The sequence below is a fragment of the Homarus americanus genome, unplaced genomic scaffold, assembly GCF_018991925.1.
Source record: "Homarus americanus isolate GMGI-L3 unplaced genomic scaffold, GMGI_Hamer_2.0 scaffold34360, whole genome shotgun sequence".
In the NCBI taxonomy this organism is placed as follows: Eukaryota; Metazoa; Arthropoda; class Malacostraca; order Decapoda; family Nephropidae; genus Homarus; species Homarus americanus.
Window position 1 is genome coordinate 5,406,776 of NW_024739403.1, and position 22,776 is coordinate 5,429,551.

General features: G+C 39.1%; 1 protein-coding gene across 1 annotated transcript in view; it reads left to right on the top strand.

The window, feature by feature from the left end:
- LOC121874562 (PDF receptor-like) overlaps positions 1-22,776 on the top strand; it is a 178,288-nt gene that overhangs the window by 75,510 nt on the left and 80,002 nt on the right. Inside the window, exons 3-4 of the mRNA XM_042378755.1 lie at positions 7,819-7,926; positions 22,412-22,572. Of these exons, the coding sequence (XP_042234689.1) occupies positions 7,819-7,926; positions 22,412-22,572 (269 nt within the window). The remainder of the gene's footprint in view (positions 1-7,818; positions 7,927-22,411; positions 22,573-22,776) is intronic.

Genomic DNA, 22,776 nt, shown 5'->3' on the forward strand with positions numbered 1-22,776 from the left:
CAGGTGATGGATGTCTGGTATAAGATGCACTCAGCGGCGGAGATGCTGGCATAAAGAATCTTGTCTGGCCAACCTTGAGGGTCAATGGCTGCTCTCTTCTTAATTCAGGATCATTTTTTTTTATTATTTATTGGGCACTCCCCTACATCCTTGTGTAAGGTGAAGCGCAGAAGCGTCTACAGTGCCCAACAGGGAAGCATGCTAAGTTCATGCTTGCCTTTGTCTCATGAGTTTAGGGCGTAGAAGCCTGAAGAGTCAAGAGCATAGAAGCCTGAAGAGTCAAGCGTTTTTATGTCATCAAGTTATTGGAAGCTCCAACAACTTGTCCCTGAATACGAATTCGCAACTTTCGATTTACACCAGGTACCTACTTTACTGCTAGGTAAACAGGGACTAATGGGGGCTAGGAAGTATGTCCAAACAAATTCCACCGGCCCGGGAATCGAACCCGTGACATCTCGCTTGCGAAGGCAAGAGCGGTACCACTCTACCACTAGCACCCGGAATTATCATAAATTATCTCCTGGGACTCCTCAGTGCGTGGTGGTTGGCCAGAGACGGTTCCCCCCACCCGCCTCTGAAGGTCGAAGGAGTTTATTATGCTATCACTGTGTATGTCTGTGTATGTGTATATGAGTGTGAGTGTGTATGTGTATTTATATGTACAGTATATATGTGAAAAGGGAGCGGTCTAGGTGTGAACGTATATGTGTATGGGTGTCTTTATTAATATGAACAAACGTATATGAAGATCTCTCTCTCACCTTATGTCCCATCACCAATAACAATATATTCCGCTCTTATATCTCTCCTATACACTTCTTTAACACACACACACACACACACACACACACACACACACACACACACACACACACAGTTCTTTAGCGTGTATCTTTGGCACTCGACCTATTTTCTATTTTAAGACGAGCGAGCGAGTGGATCTATTTAGGGTTGTTCCGCCTATTTTTTTATACCATCTTCAACTATCCTTCCCACCTTTTTCACGCCACCCGGAGGAATATCTGGCAGGTATATAAGTAATGAACGTCTCTTGTGTTGATGCATCTATTCGTTCTCTTGGCCGTGTTCTGTCTCATAACTACTCTTGTTATCATTATTTTATTTATCTATTATTATTATTTATTTATTTATTGTTTTTATTCTTCTTCTTATTATTATTATTATTGTTGTCATTATGTCTATTTGAACTATTACTGTTATTAAATTACGCTTTTATCATACCAATCTATCTATCTCATGCACATACACACATTATTATTATTATCTAAAATTTACAAATAAAATATTTATAGAAGTAGGAGAGAAAAACAACACCTAAACACGACACTAAAAAGTAAAAAAAAAAACATAAAGGAGGAAAGAAACTAAACACTGCACTGTTACCCTGAGAACAATAAAAAATAAAAAACAGAGAAAAGGAAAAGTAAATTAAAATGCAAAAAAAAAGAAAAACGAGACCCCAAAAAATCAAAAACAAGACAAAAATAATAATTCGGAAAAACTATAAAAAAATAAGTAAAAATAAAAAGGTGAAAATTAATATTAAAAAAAAAACACGAAATAAACGAATAAAACAAACAGAAAAGAATAAAAAAAAAATCTTGTGCATTGACAAAAATAAATGTCAAAAAAGGAGGAAAAGAAAATAACCCTTAAATGTAAATATTAAGCAAAATAAACAATAAAATATTAAAACAAAACAAAAATCAACGCGAAATAAATAAACCAAAGGGGAAAACCATTAAAACGCGAATAATTAAAGAAAAAATTATGGTAAAATAAAGATTTGAATAGAAAAACAACCGAAGAAAAAAATAAAACACGGGATAAACAGAGAACATCCAAGAGCGGATCTTTGAGCACCCGTGTGTACCTACCGCTCGAGTGCTTCTTGAGTAGGGGCTCTCCTTCGGCACTCGACCACGCCGCCTGCCTCCCCCCAGCTACTTGGTCAAGGAGCAGACACGGAACACTGCTGTTTAGTCGAGGCATAACTTAAGAAAACTACTGTTTGATCGAGGAACAGCCACAGCACAGTGTTACTTGGTAGAGGAGCAACCACGATAGACTGTTGCTTTGTCGAGGAGCAGCTCGCGAATACCGCCTCTCGGTCGAGGAGGAGCCACACAACAGTACAGTGTTGATGATGAAGTAGCTAAGGCGCTGCCACAGAACACTGATACTTGGCTGAAGGAGGAGCCAAGGAACACTGCTGCTTGCTTGGTCAACAAACACAACACACTTAGTCAAGAACACTGACATGTACCTCCACTGTCTATGTAACAATGAGCTTTAAGTGTGACCTACTAACAACCCCCCCTTCAGTGACAATGACCTTCAAGTGTGACCTACTAACAACCCCCCCCCTTCAGTGACAATGCCCTTCAAGTGTGACCTACTAACGACCCCCCCCCCTCCTTCAGTGACAATGACCTTCACGTGTGACCTACTGACGCAGAAGATCAATAGGTAACTTGACCTCCCTGGGAACCAGCATTATCACCTCCATCAATAACACGGAGGATTATGTTGTGGTAAGGTGACCTAACACCTATTAACGCCGTCGGCCAAAAGCGACCTTCCCTCCTTCCTCCCGGCACAGGATCCATCAGTAACCTATACTTTGTTTATTAGTTAATGTTAACATACGGGAAGACAGAAAGACACAAAGACAACTGACTGACACTACAATACCACGTTACGGAAATTTAGTTCGCGTATAGGAATATTAAAACACAAAAAAGGTAATTATTGGAACAGACGCGTAAACAGACGGTAAAACATTAGGTGGCATTATTGTGGGGCGTAACAGAAACCTGCCTCGATCCTGTTGTCAACTGACTTGTGTTATGTAAACACACCTGATCCTAGGATAACACGTGCCTCTATTTATCCCTTTATATTCTCTCTCTCTCTCTCTCACTGGATATCTAGAATACTTATAAACGAATATTGCCTTAGCTGTAACTTAGGTGTGTGTGTGTGTGTGTGTTTATACTCGTGAGACGCCGAGGTAGCAGGCGAAATTATAAATAAACATCGAGTGTACAATAACCTGTTTTACATAAAGTAAGCTGAGATAAGAGGCTTTCACACTGAGCGTAATATTACACCCAACCTTGGTGTGTGTGTGTGTGTGTGTGTGTGAGAGAGAGAGAGAGAGAGAGAGAGAGAGAGAGAGAGAGAGAGAGAGAGAGAGAGAGAGAGAGAGAGAGAGAGAGAGAGAGAGAGAGAGAGAGAGAGAGAGAGAGACCCACAATCCCTAGTGCTCTATGGCTGTACATACATAGACGTGTTTAGGTTATGAGTGACAAACAAATACCAACAGACGCAGACAGATACACGAAGAGACATATAGACAGAACCTTGAGAAAACAGAAAAAAAACAAGCTAAAAGAAAAAGACAGGGAAACACAAAAATAATAACAGTTCAAAAGAAAAGAAAAAAAACCCAGAAATACAAAGGTTGACGGAGACAGAAATACTTATAGGAATTGAAAGAAAAAACCGATTGACAGAAATAGACAGAAACAGAAGCAGAGACAAAGAGAAAAATGAGAGAGAGAGAGAGAGATATGGAGGGAGGGACGGAGAGAATCACCCAGCCGCAAAGAAACGAGAATAGTCGAGAGTTGAGATTGCCATTCACAGAGAGATGCCACAGTAAATATTCCCCCCCCCCTCTCTCTCTCTCCCTCTCTCTCTCTCTCTCTCTCTCTCTCTCTCGTGAACTCATTAGCCCAGGGTCGTGACAGTGATAATTCTTACTGTTACTCAAGAACGAATATTAGATATAGACTGAGAGATGGAAAGAGAGATAGACTGAGAGATTAAAAGAGAGATAGACTGAGGGAGGGAAAGGGAGATAGATAAAAGAGACAGACTAGACTTAATGACAGAAGGAAAGAGAGCGATAAGACAGAGAAAGAGACAGATGGACAAACAGAATTAGGAACAGACAGGCATCAATCAAAAAAACAGACAGACAGACAGAGAATGATATATACCCCTTCCCACCCGATCTGATATATCTCTCACTGTCCAATTATTCTCCACACCCGGAAGAGATCCTCCAATATACGGCAACACTAGGATACTGGGAAGGTGGGGGTAGGGGGTAGGGGAGGGAGGTGTAGGGGGTGGTGGAGGGAGGTGTAGGGGGTGGTATAGGGGGGAAGGGGTTGGAGTGGTAGGGGAGGGGGGTGGGGGGATGGGGGGTCAGATATTGATTTTGACGTGACGGTCCAGTAAGAGATGGAATTACAGAGAGTCGCCCAGGAGTATATAGTAATATTTACCTGCATCTAAATCAAGAATAAAATATATGTTTGAGCTCTATATTGGTTATCATGCTGTTATTATTCTTATCATTATCATTATCTTCATCATTATCATCATCACCATTATCAGTTGAAGGCTCTCCTCTTCTTCCTCCCTTGAAACAGTACCTCATTATCGCGCACACACACACACACACACACACACACACACACACACACACACACACACACACACACACACACACACACACACACACACACACACACACACACACACACTTATAACACAGCATCTCGGCTTCATTCAGTTCAGTTGTTGTTCCACTGTCATATTTTTCTTGTAACTCTCCATTATTGATCCAGAGTGCTAATTTGCATACTGTCTTTATTATTAATTATTATTAGACATAACCACTGAGCGGCTTTTCTTTATGCAAATACTAATAATAAGAGAACCACTCCATCATGTCTGAGAGGGTTGACGACCAATCCTACCAGGGGTTGATCTCTCTCTGGTGGACCACAACTTTTAATTTCCTTAAACTATCTCCGTTTCTGCCTTTCTTTGCCCTTCCTACCTTCCATTTTACCTTTTAATGTCTCTACCATCATCCCCTCTTCCTTATTAATACGGACAATTTAATTAATCTTTTTTTTTTAAGTTTTCTATGATTATCTCCTACTCTGAATACTAACCCTTCAGTGCGCCGCAGGGAGGAAGTGTAACCGACATTTCACTTTATCATCTTTACTTCCTCACCTGTAGAATTAGGTACCCATTCACGGCTATTCCGACCAAAGTGGACTGGCGGTGCTATGGGCTAGAACCAGAAGCCCTTAGGACATAATAAGAGGCGAATGCTGCGTCCTCCCCGCCGCCACGCTCCGCTCTAGACTATAATACACGTTTAATGGTTTTCGGATTAGATCTTAAATGGACGAGCGGAGGTGAGGTACTGCAGTGAACGTATAGTGTGTGTATGTGTGGTCCCTCCTTCCAGTCCCCTCCCTCCCTCACCATTACATCACAGCCCCTCCCTCTACCATGACACCACGACCTCTATCCACCATGACACCACAATCTCCATCCACCACACACACCACATCCCCCTCCACCAGCACACCACACTACGACCGCGCCCCTTCCACCATCCTTGACCCCGACAATTAATTAGCACCTGCAAACATATCCAATTTGTCAAGAAAATATTAAACAAGTCGGAAATTCACGCCAGGTATGACGAAATTCTTCATAAAACTAATTAGCGATACCTGGAAAATGTTCTTTATTGCTCTGGGAAACATATTTAAAAAAGAAAACAAAGTGAACGTACTGTCAGAAGAAATTTGATAATTTTAAGAAGTACTCAAACTATCAAACTATCCAATAGACAAAATTAAAAAACTTCAATGTAATGTTAAGACAATCGTTAATTATACCTGATAAACCTCTCCGAATGACCTGAGTGACAAATTATTTCTTAAAAGCCAAGAACTAAAGCAATGTGTATTTTGAGAACGTCTCCTATAACCAGCTTAAGAAGAAATAACCTCCAGATCAAGACTTTCCCCAAAATACATATAAAAAGTAAATAATCAAACAGTGAAAACGTCTCCAATTATCGGTTAAGAGGGATAATCTTGAGTGGTCCCGTTTACAGTACATCAACGTAAGAAGTAATTAATTAATGTGCATCCAGTTAAACTGTCAGCAAATTAAGGACTTTGAAGGCCTTATCGTGTATCATCGTTAATTCATAAAAGCGGACCAGAAGATTTAGTGGGTAATGTGATAATGATATTATTCTAGTAATAATAAATGGTATTGTGACGTGGCTCAGAGGTAAAAAGTGTTCGCCCTGTCAGTAAATGGCTAGGTTGTTGATTCCCAAAGAGTGGAGACTTGGTTTCCCACTTTAAATGAGAGCATTTTCGGGCGTGCTTGTGTCGGTGGTGGATTGACCCGTGGGTGGACTTGCTGAATACTAACCTAACCTAACCTAACCCACCAGCTGCTAAGTACTAACCTAACCTAACCTGTCCGGCCACCAAATAACATAGTATAAATAAGATTGTCCAAACAAACTTTAAAAAAAAAACACTAATTTTTTACCTTTTCACTGGCAATTCATTGCCGAGACACAAAGATATCCCGACAAGACTTGGTGTGCTGGGAAGTTAAGACAATTTGCATGTCATTAAGGGAAAGTTAGTCAGGGAAAAGAAAACTATACCTGCGTGACCATGCTGAAGTATGTATGTATGTATGTATGTATGTATGTATGTATGTATGTATGTATGTATGTAAATGAAATAAAAGTAATAAGAAGGCGGAAGCACGAAATGAATTCAGAGAGAGTTGAGGTATTAAATTCACAAAGCTTAATTAAATCGCTTAAATTTTAACTCTCTCTCTCTCTCACACACACACACGTAGTCAACCCAAACAGAAAACCGTATCCAATGTTTCTCATGAGTTTGCTGGTGTCTCAAAAACAATGAACATTACACGACCCGCCAATTCCAGCAGCGACCTTGATCAAATTAAAAATGGAGACATAAAAACCAAAACGAGCTATCACACCCGACCAGACATGCATGAGATAACTCTGAGTTGCATGACAGGAGTGAGGGAGTTGAAACCTGCGTGAGACAGCCCTGAGCCCACTGCATTAATTACGTTCAGGCACGATGGGCGAGTGGCATTTATGAGGTGCGGCTGAGATAGAGAGGGGGGAAGAAGTGGTGGTGGTGTGTCCTGGCCTCACACTCGACCCTTGCTGACTTATATAGCCGTATCCTCCTCCTCCTTCTCTTCCTCTTCTTACTCCTCGATAAAAATCTTAAGTTGATGTAATTCTTCAGAGAAAATCTACGTCCTACTTTTCCTCTTATTTTTCCTTGTACTACTACTACTACTACTACTCCCTCTTCCTTTTCTTCTTACTTTACTACTAATATTAATTTCATTCTCCTCTTCCTCCTCCCCTTTCTTCTCCTTCTCCTACAACTCCTCCATCCTCCTCCTCCTCCTCCTCAAAAAACTGACCCTGTAATTCTCTTCAGTTCCACCACATCTTAAACGAATTAAAACGGCCGCATCAAATTTCTAAATGCATTACAATAGTTATCCTCGTATATTCCATTACTACAGACTAAATAAAGATAAATACAGATAATTAAAATATTCCTACGATGACGCAAAACAACTTACGTCAGTTTATAATCACAGCCCAAGTTCTCTTAGACTTTGTGGGGGAGGAATTCTTTTATGGGTTGAATTTATATGATTGGTTCATTGATGGTGAATGCTTATTTGTTATCATAATTTATAAGAAAAGTAAAAAATATTGCTACTTTCGGTTACTAAGAAATGTTATGTTGTATTACTAAGAAGTTTTACGTTATGTTACAAGGTGTTACGTTCTGTTACTAAGTGTACGTTCTGTTACTAAGTGTTACGTAGTGTTACTAGGCGTTACGTTGTGTTACTAAGTATTACGTTGTGTTACAGAGAGTTGGTGTAACGCTACCTGGGACCTGGTGTTGTGCTGGCCGCCCACGCCCGCAGGAGGGAGCACTCGGCTGCCCTGCCCACCCGTCAAGGGGGTCGATCCTTCAAGTGAGTACCTCCCCTTTAATTCACCCATTAAGTCACTAGAAATCCCTTTAAGTCACTACTAATCCCTTGAAGTCACCCCTTAAGTCACTACTAACCCCTTAGGTCACCCCTTAAGTCACTACTAACCCCTTTAAGTAACCCCTTAAGTCACCTCTAATTACTCACTTAAATCAAGCCCCTCAAGTCACCACTAACCCCTTAAATCACCCTTTAAGAAACTACTAACCCCTTAAATCACCCTTTAAGAAACTACTAACCCCTTAAATCACCCTTTAAGGAACCACTAACCCCTAAAATCACCCTTTAAAGCACCACTAACCCCTTAAATCACCACTAACCCCTTAAATCACCCTTTAAAGCACCACTAACCCCTTAAATCACCCTTTCAGGCACCACTAATCCTTTAAATCATCCTTTAAGGCACTACTAACCCCTTAAATCACCCTAAGAATCATTAATAACCCCCTAAAGTCAACCTTGAAAGTCATCCGCCAACTCTTAAGGCGGATAGACAATGAGAACAAGACAAACGGAATATAGACAGCCAAACAGAGAGACATTTGACAAACATACTCAATACATTCTGTGTGTGTGTGTGTGTGTGTGTGTGTGTGTGTGTGTGTGTGTGTGTGTGTGTGTGTGTGTGTGTGTGTGTGTGTGTGTGTGTGTGTGTGTGTGTGTGTGTGTGTGTGTGTGTGTGTGTGTGTGTGTGTGTGTGTGTGTGTGTGTGTGTGTGTGTGTGTGTGTGCGAGCAAGAAACTTACACAACAAACTCAGAAGAAATTCTTAATTAGATGCAGGTTAAAAATAATATTACCTCGAGAACTCCTGGGAGGTGGGGGACGCTAAACATTATTTTAAAATCTGAAAAAAAATAAAATCCTTGATGTCAAAATCTGCAACTCTAAAAAAATAAAAGGTAATGTTAAAATATGTAAATGAAAAACAAAACAAAGGAAGAAAAAATTAACAAAATAAAAATCAATTGACAGAACAGTCACGGACACAATTTTATAACCCACTGCTCGTTAACTTATCGTATTAACGACCGGATTATTAAAGCACCATAGTGTTGATTAGATACAGTAAAGTCTATGTGTGATTTAGACGCCATTTTAACTATATAGCCAATTATATGCATTCTAATACACACAACTTTAACCCTTTGATGACAGTGATTTACGCCTTTGATGACGATAATTTAACCCTTTTGATTTTCATAATTTAACCCTTCGATGACGATGATTTAACCTTCCAGGACTCGAAGGGTTAAGGTGTATAGAATCAACTTACTGTATGTATCTTTGAGAATCAGTTCAGCAAGTTGTCGTGTCTGTACATGGAGGGAAATTTTTCACTTACGAACGTAATAATAATAATAATAATAATAATAATAATAATAATAATATTAATAACAATAACAATAAAACAATAACAATAATAATAATAGTTATTCAGTAAAGTCATCATAAAAGTTTACAATTGGCTTGGCATGTAAGTACAGTATATGTATACAGACCAGGCATACAGTTCAGCGTGTGTACAGACAATGCATGTATACGGCTTGCAGATGACTGTTACAAATTATTAAGTTATATTAGACTATTAATTAACATTTTAAAACAACATTTACACATTTTACTTCATCTTGGTCACGTGAGTACCCATTAAGACATAGTCTAATCTTTCATGTAATAATGGCGTAAAGGAATTCAAAGTTCCGGAAGTTGATCGAATTAATGATATACGCAAGTCACTATCTAGAAAATCACTGGATTACGAAAGTTTCCAGAGTGACTTTATACAGCAAACGTGATCCCGATCTTCAACACGGGATCCAACGGCGACTTACTCAGTTAGCGGAGACGCAAGACTCCCGAGCGTGTACAAAAACAATGGTAACTGATATATAAAACTGACTTGGACATACCTGAAGTGTGATGAGTTGTGGTGTGCTACGGTACACCGAGGTGCTGTTAACTTTCACATACCTGGAAAAGAGAAAGTCAGATTAATCTTCCATTCAGCTTTACTCCTATACAAATGTTGGTAAAGGTTAAGGAGAAAGTCGCCACTTTTACCACGTTATATATTGGCGGGATCTCAAGGATGAGTTTGTTCTAAAGTAAAAATGTTTATAAGGTGGAAGAGAATTACATAATGACTAGGTAGTAGTACCCTTAGAAGTGTTCTTACGAAAGGGCAACAGTTTGTGGGGCCACGACGATTGGTGACAGAAACCAACTTAACCTAACCTAACCAAATTAATCACTAGATATGTATATTGTATAATCATTAAGCTGGTTCGTGTTGTCTGTCATCATTAGTGGCTTAGACCTTCAGCCTTCCTGAGGGAGTTTTGATGACAAGATCATAAAGTTCTGAAGGAAACTGTATATATTTCCCTTTTCTACATTGTTTGTCTTTCCTGTTAGATAAGCATCTATGTATTACAACAAACGTGTCCGATAAGATTCTGCCCCTCACCCTTCCATCAGCTGATAATGCAAACATAAGAAACGAGTGAAGATTTACAGCGACACAAAAGTTAACCCTTCAGCGAACAATGTTGCCTTTAGGTATTGTAAGGAAACATCTATAGCCCTTTGTTATGTTTTCACTGAAGGCAGGTGAACCGAAACGCCAAACAGTGACAGCAAATTTGCTTAGCTTAGCTTAGGGTTAAGTTTAGTTAGGTTAGTTAAGGTTAGGGTTAAGTTTAATTAGGTTAGGTTAGGTTAGGTTTGGTTAGGGTTAGGAATGGTTAGGTTAACGTCAAATTTGGTTAGTTTAGATTAGGTTAAATTAGTTTGGTTAGAGTCTGCTTAGGTTATGAAAGGTAATTAAACGGGTTCCCTCGTCTAAAAGTTCAAAGGTAAGAGATTCGGAAGTGAGATCTGAAGAATCAACATTAAAAGATTATTGGGGGATGAGGAAGATTCGTGGAGGGTGAGGAAGTTTCTTGGGGTGAGGAAGATTCGTGGAAGGTGAGGAAGATTCGTGGAAGGTGAGGAAGATTCTTGAGGATGAGGAAGATTCTTGGTTGTGAGGAAAATTCTTAGGGGGTGTGGAAGATTCTTAGGGGGTGAGGAAAAATCTTGGAGGCTGAGAAAGATTCTTGAGGGCGAGGAAAATTTTTAGCAAGATTTAAGATCTTGTGTAAAAAGGAAAAGACATCATTCAAGAAGATATTACTGTCGACCAAGATGGAAGGCTGGGGATGTGAAGAGAGAGAGAGAGACAGAGAGAGAGAGAGAGAGAGAGAGAGAGAGAGAGAGAGAGAGAGAGAGAGAAGCAAGTAAAGACAAGTACCATACACACACACACACACACTTTTTCAGGGACGATTTTTCCTTTAATTTTCTTACGATGAAAGGAGGAAAAACTTTATTTCATAAGTTTATTCTAGAGGAAACCATACCGGGAAAACTAGACTCTGTCCCTGGTGAATGAATTAATATAGCGAGCTGCTGGTGGTGGTGAAGCTAGTGGTTGGAAGGAGGAGGAGAGGAGGGGAAGAGAAAGAGGAAGGAGGAAGGAGAATGAGAAGAGAAGGAGACAAGGAGAAGAAGGGGGAGGAAGGAGGAAGGAGAGAAGGAGGAAGAAGGGGGAAGAAGGAGGAGGAGGAGAGAAGGAAAGGAGGAGGAGAAAATGAGGAGAAGAAGGAGGAAGCAGGAAGGAGAAGAAAGAATCAGCAATAACTGTAGTGAGGAGAATGAAATGCTGAATAATTTAAAAATCAAATAGCCCATGACGAGAATCCAGAAAGAAATGATAACAAGAGGAAATGTCGATGGAGAGAGAGAGAGAGAGAGAGAGAGAGAGAGAGAGAGAGAGAGAGAGAGAGAGAGAGAGAGGGGGGAAGCAAGACAACATAAACAGGGTTCTGGGAACATAAAATATTCAAATCCTTTTATCTTCCTCATAAAATTATCATGAGCGCATCTTCCTCTCATCACCTTCCTGACAGCCCTGACTTGTCATTTCCATTTCGTTTCTTATACTGCATTCTCGTTCTTTCAGTGTTATGACAATCTTAGCCTGGCTTCCTTACTCCTTCTTCCTCCTGCTGCTTCAATCCTTTCACACACACACACACACACACACACACACACACACACACACACACACACTTTTGACGATGTTCTCCTATTGTTGCTTGATCTTTTGTCATCATTTAATTCCGTGTTTGATTCTTCTTACCTTTAGTTTCTCTTTATCGTTTACCTTCTGTTCTCATTTCTTTTGTTGTTACAGTGTGTGTGTGTGTGTGTGTGTGTGTGTGTGTGTGTGTGTGTGGATAATTCACAAATCAAACACATTATATTCATCATAACCAAATAGACGCATTTGTATCAGTGTATTAAATCTCAATTCTTACATAAACGTTTAAATTAACACGAACAAGATAATTAACGAGGGTTTCAATATAAGTGTTAATTTACATATTATTTAATTATTGGCAGAAGGAGGGAGACGCAAAAGTGTTAATATACGGATGATACTGTGTTGTATTAGCATGAGAAGAGGATGGGTGGACGGATAGTGTTAAAAATGACGTGAATACTAAAGATGAGAGAGAGAGAGAGAGAGAGAGAGAGATAGAGAGAGAGAGAGAGAGAGAGAGAGAGAGAGAGAGAGAGAGAGAGAGAGAGACTGGAAATTTTTAATAATAGTTTTAATACTGACGTTAACATGTTGCTATATCACAGAGAAGATGAGAACAGATGAAAATATTGCGTGAAGAAAATTGGTCCTCAAAAGATATACAGTTTCTGGTCATCAACCCAGGAATCAAGGAAAGATTAAACCACCAACAAGTTTGCTCGAGAACTTTGCGTTTTAGTTGAAGATTGCCAATTTTTTTGGTGGTTTTTCGTTTTCTGTGAATATTTACATATTTTAATCCATCACTCCCTTCTTCCTTTCTTGTTGTCTCTATTTCCTTCCTTCATTCTTTCTTGTCTCATTCCTTCCCTCCTTCTTGTCTCTTGTTCCCTCCCTCCCTCCCTATAAATATTTCAACTCACTAAGAATCTAAATTTCTACCAAGTATTCCACTTTCTAAAACTTCAATTTTCAAGCAAGACTACCAATTATTGAGGAAGACTACCCATTATATTGAAGAAGACTACCAATTATTGAGGAAGACTACCAATTATTGAGGAAGACTACCAATTTTTGAAGAAGACTACCAATTATTGAGGAAGACTACCCATTATATTGAAGAAGACTACCAATTATTGAGGAAGACTACCAATTTTTGAAGAAGACTACCAATTATTGAGGAAGACTACCAATTTTTGAAGACTACCAATTATTGAGGAAGACTACCAATTATTGAGGAAGACTACCAATTATTGAGGAAGACTACCCATTATATTGAGAAGAAGACTACCACCATTGAGGTGAAGATCACTAATTTGAAGAAGACTACCAATTATTGAGAAGACTAGCCAATTTTAAGATCACCAATTATTGAGGAAGACCAATCATTGAGGAAGATCACTAAATTATTGAGGAAGACTACCCATTATATTGGTTAGAAGGATTAACAATTATTGAGGAAGACTACTAATTATTGAGGAAGACTACTAATCATTGAGGAAGGACTACCAATTATTGAGGAAGACTACCCATTATATTGAAGAAGACTGCCACTAACACCATTGAGGAAGACTACCAATTTTTTGAAGAAGACTACCAATTATTGAGGAAGACTACCAATTTTGAAGAAGACTATTGAGGAAGACTACCAATTTTGAAGAAGACTAATAATATTGAGGAAGACTACCCATTATATTGAAGAAGACTACCAATTATTGAGGAAGACTACCAATTATTGAGGAAGACTACCCATTATATTGAAGAAGACTACCAATTATTGAGGAAGACTACCAATTTTGAAGAAGACTACCAATTATTGAGGAAGACTACCAATTATTGAGGAAGACTACCAATTATTGAGGAAGACTACCAATTATTGAGGAAACTACCCATTATATTGAAGAAGACTACCAATCATTGAGGAAGACTACCAATTTGAAGAGACTACCAATTATTGAGGAAGACTACCAATTTTGAAGAAGCACCAATTATGAGAAGACTACCAATTATTGAGGAAGACTACCAATTATTGAGGAAGACTACCAATTATTGAGGAAGACTACCCATTATATTGAAGAAGACTACCAATTATTGAGGAAGACTACCAATTTTTGAAGAAGACTACCAATTATTGAGGAAGACTACCAATTTTTGAAGACTACCAATTATTGAGGAAGACTACCAATTATTGAGGAAGACTACCAATTATTGAGGAAGACTACCCATTATATTGAAGAAGACTACCAATTATTGAGGAAGACTACCAATTTTTGAAGAAGACTACCAATTATTGAGGAAGACTACCAATTATTGAGGAAGACTACCAATTATTGAGGAAGACTACCCATTATTGAAGAAGACTACCAATTATTGAGGAAGACTACCATTATATTGAAGAAGACTACCAATTATTGAGGAAGACTACCAATTTTTGAAGAAGACTACCAATTATTGAGGAAGACTACCATTATTGAGGAAGACTACCCATTATATTGAAGAAGACTACCAATCATTGAGGGAAGACTACCAATTTTGAAGAAGACTACCAATTATTGAGGAAGACTACCAATTATTGAGGAAGACTACCAATTATTGAGGAAGACTACCAATTTTGAAGAAGACTACCAATTATTGAGGAAGACTACCAATTATTGAGGAAGACTACCAATTATTGAGGAAGACTAACCAATTATTGAGGAAGACTACCCATTATATGAAGAAGACTACCAATTATTGAGGAAGACTACCAATTTTTGAAGAAGACTACCAATTATTGAGGAAGACTACCAATTTTGAAGAAGACTACCAATTATTGAGGAAGACTACCAATTATTGAGGAAGACTACCAATTATTGAGGAAGACTACCCATTATATTGAAGAAGACTACCAATTATTGAGGAAGACTACCAATTTTGAAGAAGACTACCAATTATTGAGGAAGACTACCAATTATTGAGGAAGACTACCAATTATTGAGGAAGACTACCCATTATTGAAGAAGACTACCAATTATTGAGGAAGACTACCAATTATTGAGGAAGACTACCAATTATTGAGCAAGACTACCAATTATTGAGGAAGACTACCCATTATTGAAGAAGACTACCAATTATTGAGGAAGACTACCAATTTTTGAAGAAGACTACCAATTATTGAGGAAGACTACCAATTATTGGGAAGACTACCAATTATTGAGGAAGACTACCAATTTTGAAGAAGACTACCAATTATTGAAGAAAGACTACCAATTTTTGAAGAAGACTACCAATTATTGAGGAAGACTACCAATTATTGAGGAAGACTACCCAGTATATTGAAGAAAACAATTATTGAGGAAGACTACCAATTATTGAGGAAGACTACCAATTTTGAAGAAGACTACCAATTATTGAAGAAAGACTACCAATTTTTGAAGAAGACTACCAATTATTGAGCAAGACTACCAATTATTGAGGAAGACTACCCAGTATATTGAAGAAGACTACCACTATTGAGGAAGACTACCAATTATTGAGAAGACTACCAATTATTGAGCAAGACTACCAATTATTGAGGAAGACTACCAATTTTGAAGAAGATCACCAATATTGAGAAGACTACCAATTTTTGAAGAAGACTACTAATTATTGAGGAAGACTACCAATTATTGAGGAAGACTACCAATTATTGAGGAAGACTACCAATTTTGAAGAAGACTACCAATTATTGAAGAAAGACTACCAATTTTGAAGAAGACTACCAATTATTGAGGAAGACTACCAATTATTGAGGAAGACTACCCAGTATATTGAAGAAGACTACCAATTATTGAGGAAGACTACCAATTATTGAAGAAAGACTACCAATTTTTGAAGAAGACTACCATTATTGAGGAAGACTACCAATTATTGAGGAAGACTACCCAGTATATTGAAGACTACCAATTATTGAGGAAGACTAACAATTATTGAGGAAGACTACCAATTATTGAGGAAGACTACCAATTATTGAAGAAAGACTACCAATTATGATGAAACTAAATTATTGAAGAAGACACAAAAGAATCCAATGACCTGAAAGAACTCATCACCTTTTTTCAAGGCCTCATTTTCAACAGTTTTCCATCTTCTATCTTGCCGCAGAAGAATCTCGAGTTTCTAAGTAAAGGGATTAAAGCAAAACTATCCACTAGCCCATTTCTAAGAGGATTTGCTTTCTATGCCGCAAGAATTTTTTTGAAAGCTTTACATAGGATTTTTGTGACGGAACGCGAGAGATACAAGGGTTTGGAATATAAGGCTTAACTTTGAATGAGAGAGAGAGAGAAAGAGAGAGAGAGAGAGAGAGAGAGAGAGAGAGAGAGGGTGGTGGAGAGATATTCCTAAATTTGTACTTTGTGACCATATACCTGTAAGTGTACTTGGACCTGTACATGTAACTGTAACCATGCCTGTATCTGTACCTGCACCATCGTAAAAAAAGAGGGAGGGGGGAATTTACTGATATAAAAACAGGTGAAAATGTATTTGTAAGAGTTTACATTACACAGGCTTCTCTACATGAGTCTAACACACACACACACACACACACACACACACGGTTAATACACAACCCTATGTCAAGATGTTCCAAGTGTTATATTTTACGTGTCTTCTCCTGGCTGAGAGAGTTTTGTCAAGGCTGCCATGAAAGGGACAAAGCACCGCGGGCCAAAAATAAAAATAATAATAATAAAAAATCTTTGTATGACAAAGAGCAGAAACACACCCGGGTTACAGATTCCCAAAGGATCGTATATCATGGATTGCCCCCCCAACACCACCCTCAACTAAAGTATGGTAGAAGGCGGTAAAACTGAATGGAGAGTAGGAAGGGATATGAAGGAAAGGATGGGGAAGGAAGGCAAAGAGGGAGGGAGGGAGGAATGAAGAAACGAAAGACGAAAAGAAGGAAGGAGGAGGGGAAGGAGCGAAGAAAACGCGAGATAAAAAGACAGGAAGAAGGGGAGGGAGGGAGGGAGGGAACGTGACAAGAATGAAGGAAAGAAGGGAAGGGAGGAAGGACAAGAAAAGAAAGAAAGAAATAAAGAAAGAAAGAAAGACGATGGGAAGGAAGGAAGAGACAAGAGAGAGAGAGAGATTGAAGGGAAGATAAATTACACAGACCAAGAGGATGGATAATTAGATGAAAGAAAGAGAGAGAGAGAGAGAGAGAGAGAGGGGAAGAGTGAAGAAGAAGGAAGAACGGGGGAAGAAGAGGAGTAAAAAAAAGTGTGTACAGTACTGGGAGGGTGGGAGAGAAAGCAGTAGTTGGTATCCAGGAGTTTGTTTCTTCTAATAACCAAGAAGCACATTGTCACTCTGGCTCACCTAACTACTACACAAATAAGAATCTCAAAGACTCTCACACACACACACACACACACTCAAACACTCACCCACACACACACACACACACACACACACACACACACACACACACACACACACACACACACACACACACACACACACACACAAGAGTTCTGCATCCATTTCAAACTACGAAACCAAGATTCTGCAAGGATAGGGGATGGATAAAAAGGGAAGGAAAAGAGGAAGGTAGAGGGGCAAAGGAGAGGGAAGGGAGGGGGGGGGAAGGAATGAACGTGAGACAAGAAGGAAGAGAAGGAAAGAGGGAGGGAGGAGTTGATAGAAAGGGAAAGTACAGACCGAGAGAACAGATGATAGAATTTGAGAGAGAAGGAGTGAGGAAAGAAGAATGGTAAGGAAGGAGGAAGAACAAAAATTCGAAAGGGAAGCAGTAACAGAGAAATAAAGAAGAAAGGCAGAGTACAAAGACGAGTAAACAGAAAAAAATAATGGATGAGGAGAGACGGGAAGAAATTAAGCAAGGAAGATGAAAGGAATGGTAGGAAGGATGGGGAAGAAAACAAGGAAGAAATGATATAAGAGGAGAAGCGGAGGATAAGAGACACGGGGAGATCAAATGGAGGAAGCAAAGAAGAATTGTCAAAAGACCACGAGGAACAAGAACAGGAAGAAAAAAAAGAAGCCACTTTACTCTTGATCTCTCAAGAGCCTCAAAGTCAAGACACTTTTCAAACAACAACAACAACAACAATAACATCTCAAGGTTCCACATTCTCAAGAGATTCACAACTTATGTGGGGGGGGGGGGGTTCCCGGGTAATGAAAGACTTCAAGCACAACTTCAGAGGCTGACTATTTTGCTATCTGACGCCTCACAGCTTTCAAGACTGATATTAACACTAAATTTTACGGCTCATATGAACATTAAACCCGCCTCCCCAAGTAGCTAATATCACCTGATGATTAAAACTCTCTTAACGCTACCTGGGGGAGGGGAGGTTAGGTTAGGTTTGGTTAGTTTTAGGGGGATTTAAATTAAGATGAGATAAGCTGGAGGGGGGCTAATCTTCACGTGATTCTATCTTAGCACCAAAAGAATCCATTAACAAAATTTGAACCACCTCTTTTAATATGAAAAAATAAATAAAAATAAAATAAATCACACCTGCAGCGACTGTAATTTTAATATGTAAAGAGAGTTGGAAATATCACGACATTAGGAATTAACGTTGATGGGTTGATCTCGACAGAGGGCTTAACACTGTTAGCTTGTGTTCTTTGCTTAGTGTTCAGAGGAACACTTAACTTTAATTATACATTTCACCTTACACAATATATTTACACACACGCACGCACGCACGCACGCACGCACACACACACACACACACACACACACACACACACACACACACACACACACACACACACACACACACACACACACACACACACACACACACACACACACATACACACGTTTTTCATTAATAGCAACACTGTTATTGTATTTATTCAGCAATACATTATACACAAAACAAGAAAACACGAAGAAAAAATTAATAATGTAAAGAATAACACATGAATAAACCGGACACAATATGTACATAAATTAAATACTGGTATAAAAAACTATATAATCAACACAATGTTTAGCAAATATACAGTGAAACTTGTATATAACGGACTTCTCTCCATATAATCCGTTAGATGGGGGTTGTGTTTCTAAAGGAACCTCAATATAACACACTTTTATCAAACACACCCTTGACGTAAAGGAATTTCCTCTCCATATACAGTAGTCCGTTAATAGAGGATTCACTGTAATGTAAAAAAGCAACAACAACAGAGAATAATACTAAATAAATATATAAACATAGGTAATAATATTTAGCGTAATGTCAACCACTTAACAATGCAACACCGACTATTATTGGTAATTAGCTTGAGTACAGGTAGTTAAAAATAACCTTTGAAGTTACTATTTATAGTTTATCAAAGAGGAAAATTACAATTGTGTAAACATTTTATTCTCGTTTGACTAAATGACTAACCTAACCTAACCAAACCTACCAAAACCAAACAAAATCTAACCTAAACCTAACCTAATCTAACCTAGCCTACCAACTTAACCTAACCAAACCTACCAAAACCAAACAAAACCTAACCTAGCCTACCAACTTAACCTAACCAAACCTACCTAAACCTAACCTAACCTTCCCAAACCTAAAACCTACTCTAACCTAACCTTTGTTCTTTGCATTTTTCTCTTTCGTGTTGTGTCTTCATTTTTTCTCCTTTCTACAAGTTTTTCATCCTTCTTTTGCCAATAATAACAATAATAATATTGATAATTTTAACAAAGGCTATGAGCTACCCCTGATAAACAAACCGAGCAAAACAGTATTCCACAACTAGTAATAAACAAAAACCACACACACACACATCCTTGACCACGGGAGGGTCAAGACCTACCAGGCGCTGCTGAGCAGCGGCCCCTCTTGGCCATGTTCATTGTTCAGCCCCACTCCCCAAGTCCGTCTCCCCGACCCATCCTCGCCACCGGGATATCAACATAATCAAAAGTGACAATTGCGTTTCGGAAAGAAGTGGGATCAGTGTAGAACAATGATGAACAGTGTTTAAGCCAGTGAATTCAGCACCAGACATTACCAGTGAGAGCCGTGACGCACCGCTGAGATAAGGACCCCTGGGAACTGACCACCATCTTCTGACCAGGAGGTGCTAATCAGCCCATCATGGGAACAACAGTGGGTCGGCTTCACACCTGACTACGAGATAACACAACACCACCCAGCAGAGTGAGGTACTGTGACACCACCCCACACCACACAGTGTCCCCATGACCACGTGAGGTCCTTCATAACAACACCTACGGACGAGTTACTGCACCACGTGAACACCACACCATCCGGTGTCCCCATGACCACGTGAGGTCCTTCATATCAACACTCGAGGACGAATTGCTACACCACGTGAACACCACACCACCCGATGTCTCCATGACCACGTAAGGTCCTTCATATCAACACTCGAGGACGAATTACTACACCACGGGAATAACCACACCACCCGATGTCTCCATGACCAGTCCAGGCCGGGGCCATCAACTGTAAACTATAATAATTTGTATGTGCAATTCATGTTCCTTCTTCTTTCAGTAATGAAAGCTTTTGTTAAACGACCCACCCACCCCATGTCTTGGTATGTAATAAGTCATTTATGTCCAATGTATATTTTCAATAAACCGTTAATTATTATTATTAATAATAATAATATTATTATTATTAATACACACACACACACACTAAAGTAATATATGGTATTGTGTACACAGTTGGGTTTGTAAGGTTCTTATGTTATGGTACACAAAATATTGTTTTATCCTTTACGCTAACATTCGGCCATTTTGAATATTTACTCTCTCTCTCTCTCTCTCTCTCTCTCTCTCTCTCTCTCTCTCTCTCTCTCTCTCTCTCTCTCCTATAATTAATAAAGAATAAAACTAACGCCTTTCTTGCTATCATTATAATGCCTTCACTGTCTGAATTATTTTGTTTGTTTGTCATAACTGAAGATAAATGAAAAAATATCAACAAAGAAAAAAAAATAGCGAAATATACACACCAGGGGCTTAAAAAGAATCAACAGAGTTTCAGCCTCGTGCTCTCAGGAGACTTCATTGTAACTGAAATTCATGTACAAAGTATACAGAAAACTATTTCAGCATGTTTGTCGAGACGGGGTGAGTTAAGAGGGAGGGCGATTATTCTCCTTGTAGACTGACCGATATAACTGAGCGTCTGAGCCGATTCAGTACTGCCGATTTACTTAACGATAGAGTTAATTTACACTTGAAGACTGACTTATATAACCGACGTCTGAGCCGATTTAATACTGCCGATTCACTTCACTCTTCCCTACGTCCCAAAGCTGATAATCCCTCATTAACTCTTAAACCCACACACCCGGATCCTGACTAAATATAACTTATGTCTATTTTTAAGCTATGAAAACTTAACCAAACTAGATCAAACCTAACCAAATCAAATCTAACCTAACCTAACCTAACCAAACCTTACCTAACCTTAACTAATTTTGAGCTATGGAAACAACCAAAACTGATCAAACCTAATCCAACCAAAACAAACCTAACTTAACTTAACTTAACCAAACCTAACCTAACCTAACCAAACCTAACCTACTCCAAACGTAGCCTAATGAAACATATATTAATTTCTAACCTAACTTAACCTACCTCGTCTATTCTGCTGTAGGCCTTACTTAACCTGACCTAAGATAACCCAAACTTAAGCTAACCTCCTGACTAACTTAACCTACTAACCTATCCCTAATCTAAGCTGAGTCTAATTAAGGCAAACTTATTCCAAACTTAACCTAATGCAACGCCCCCCCCCAACCTAACCCGACATCACCCTACCAAAACAAAATCAATCTCAATGTTTGGGTTATAAATATTCAGCTCCAGATTTGGGTATTTAAATTCTCCCTCCCTCCATCCCTCACCCTGGAAAAATAAACCTAAACCTAAACCTAAACCTGACCTAACCTGACCTGACCTGACCTAACCTAACCTAACCTGATCTAACCTAACCTGACCTAACCTAACCTGACCTGAAAAATAAACCTCCAGGGTATTATTTTTCACCAACACACAACAGTAATACACAACGGCCTCTACCTCCACACGTTGTTATAAATTACTGAGACACATTTCACTATTATCATCTCGTCGTCGTTGCTCGTCCATTTGCTCTTAAAAAATAAAATAAATAAATAGGAGAATGTGTTATCTCTCTCTCTCTCTCTCTCTCTCTCTCTCTCTCTCTCTCTCTCTCTCAATTCATCTGGGAAACTTATACGGACTGTGTAAACTTTATACTGTGTTCTAAATGATGGTGCTTACGAATGTTACTACTGTAGCTGTGTGTATGTGTGTGTACCTCAGAGTAGGCCCAAAATAACACTCCTCCTGTGTGTGTTTCAGAGTATGTGTACAAGCACTGTGATGGGTCGGGTCGGTGGACAGGCAAGACCCCGGGGGACTTCACACTGCCCCAGGGATGGACCAACTACACTGTGTGCTTCACCAAGGCCATCCAGGAGATCATGCAAGAACTGTACAAGCAGTCTGATGAAGACGCCCAGGTAAGACTCAGCTGCCTACGTGTGAAATATGGCATCTGTACAGGTGGTTTAATAATGTTAATTCAATAGGCTTAGGCCAAGACACATTTGTTTATTTGTGAGATAAGAAAATTGAGTATCTGTTTAGTCCTCTGGATGAGCCTTGCAAATAATAAGACATGAATAAGAACATGTGCATAGATGTCTCACTAAATGAACCAAGTC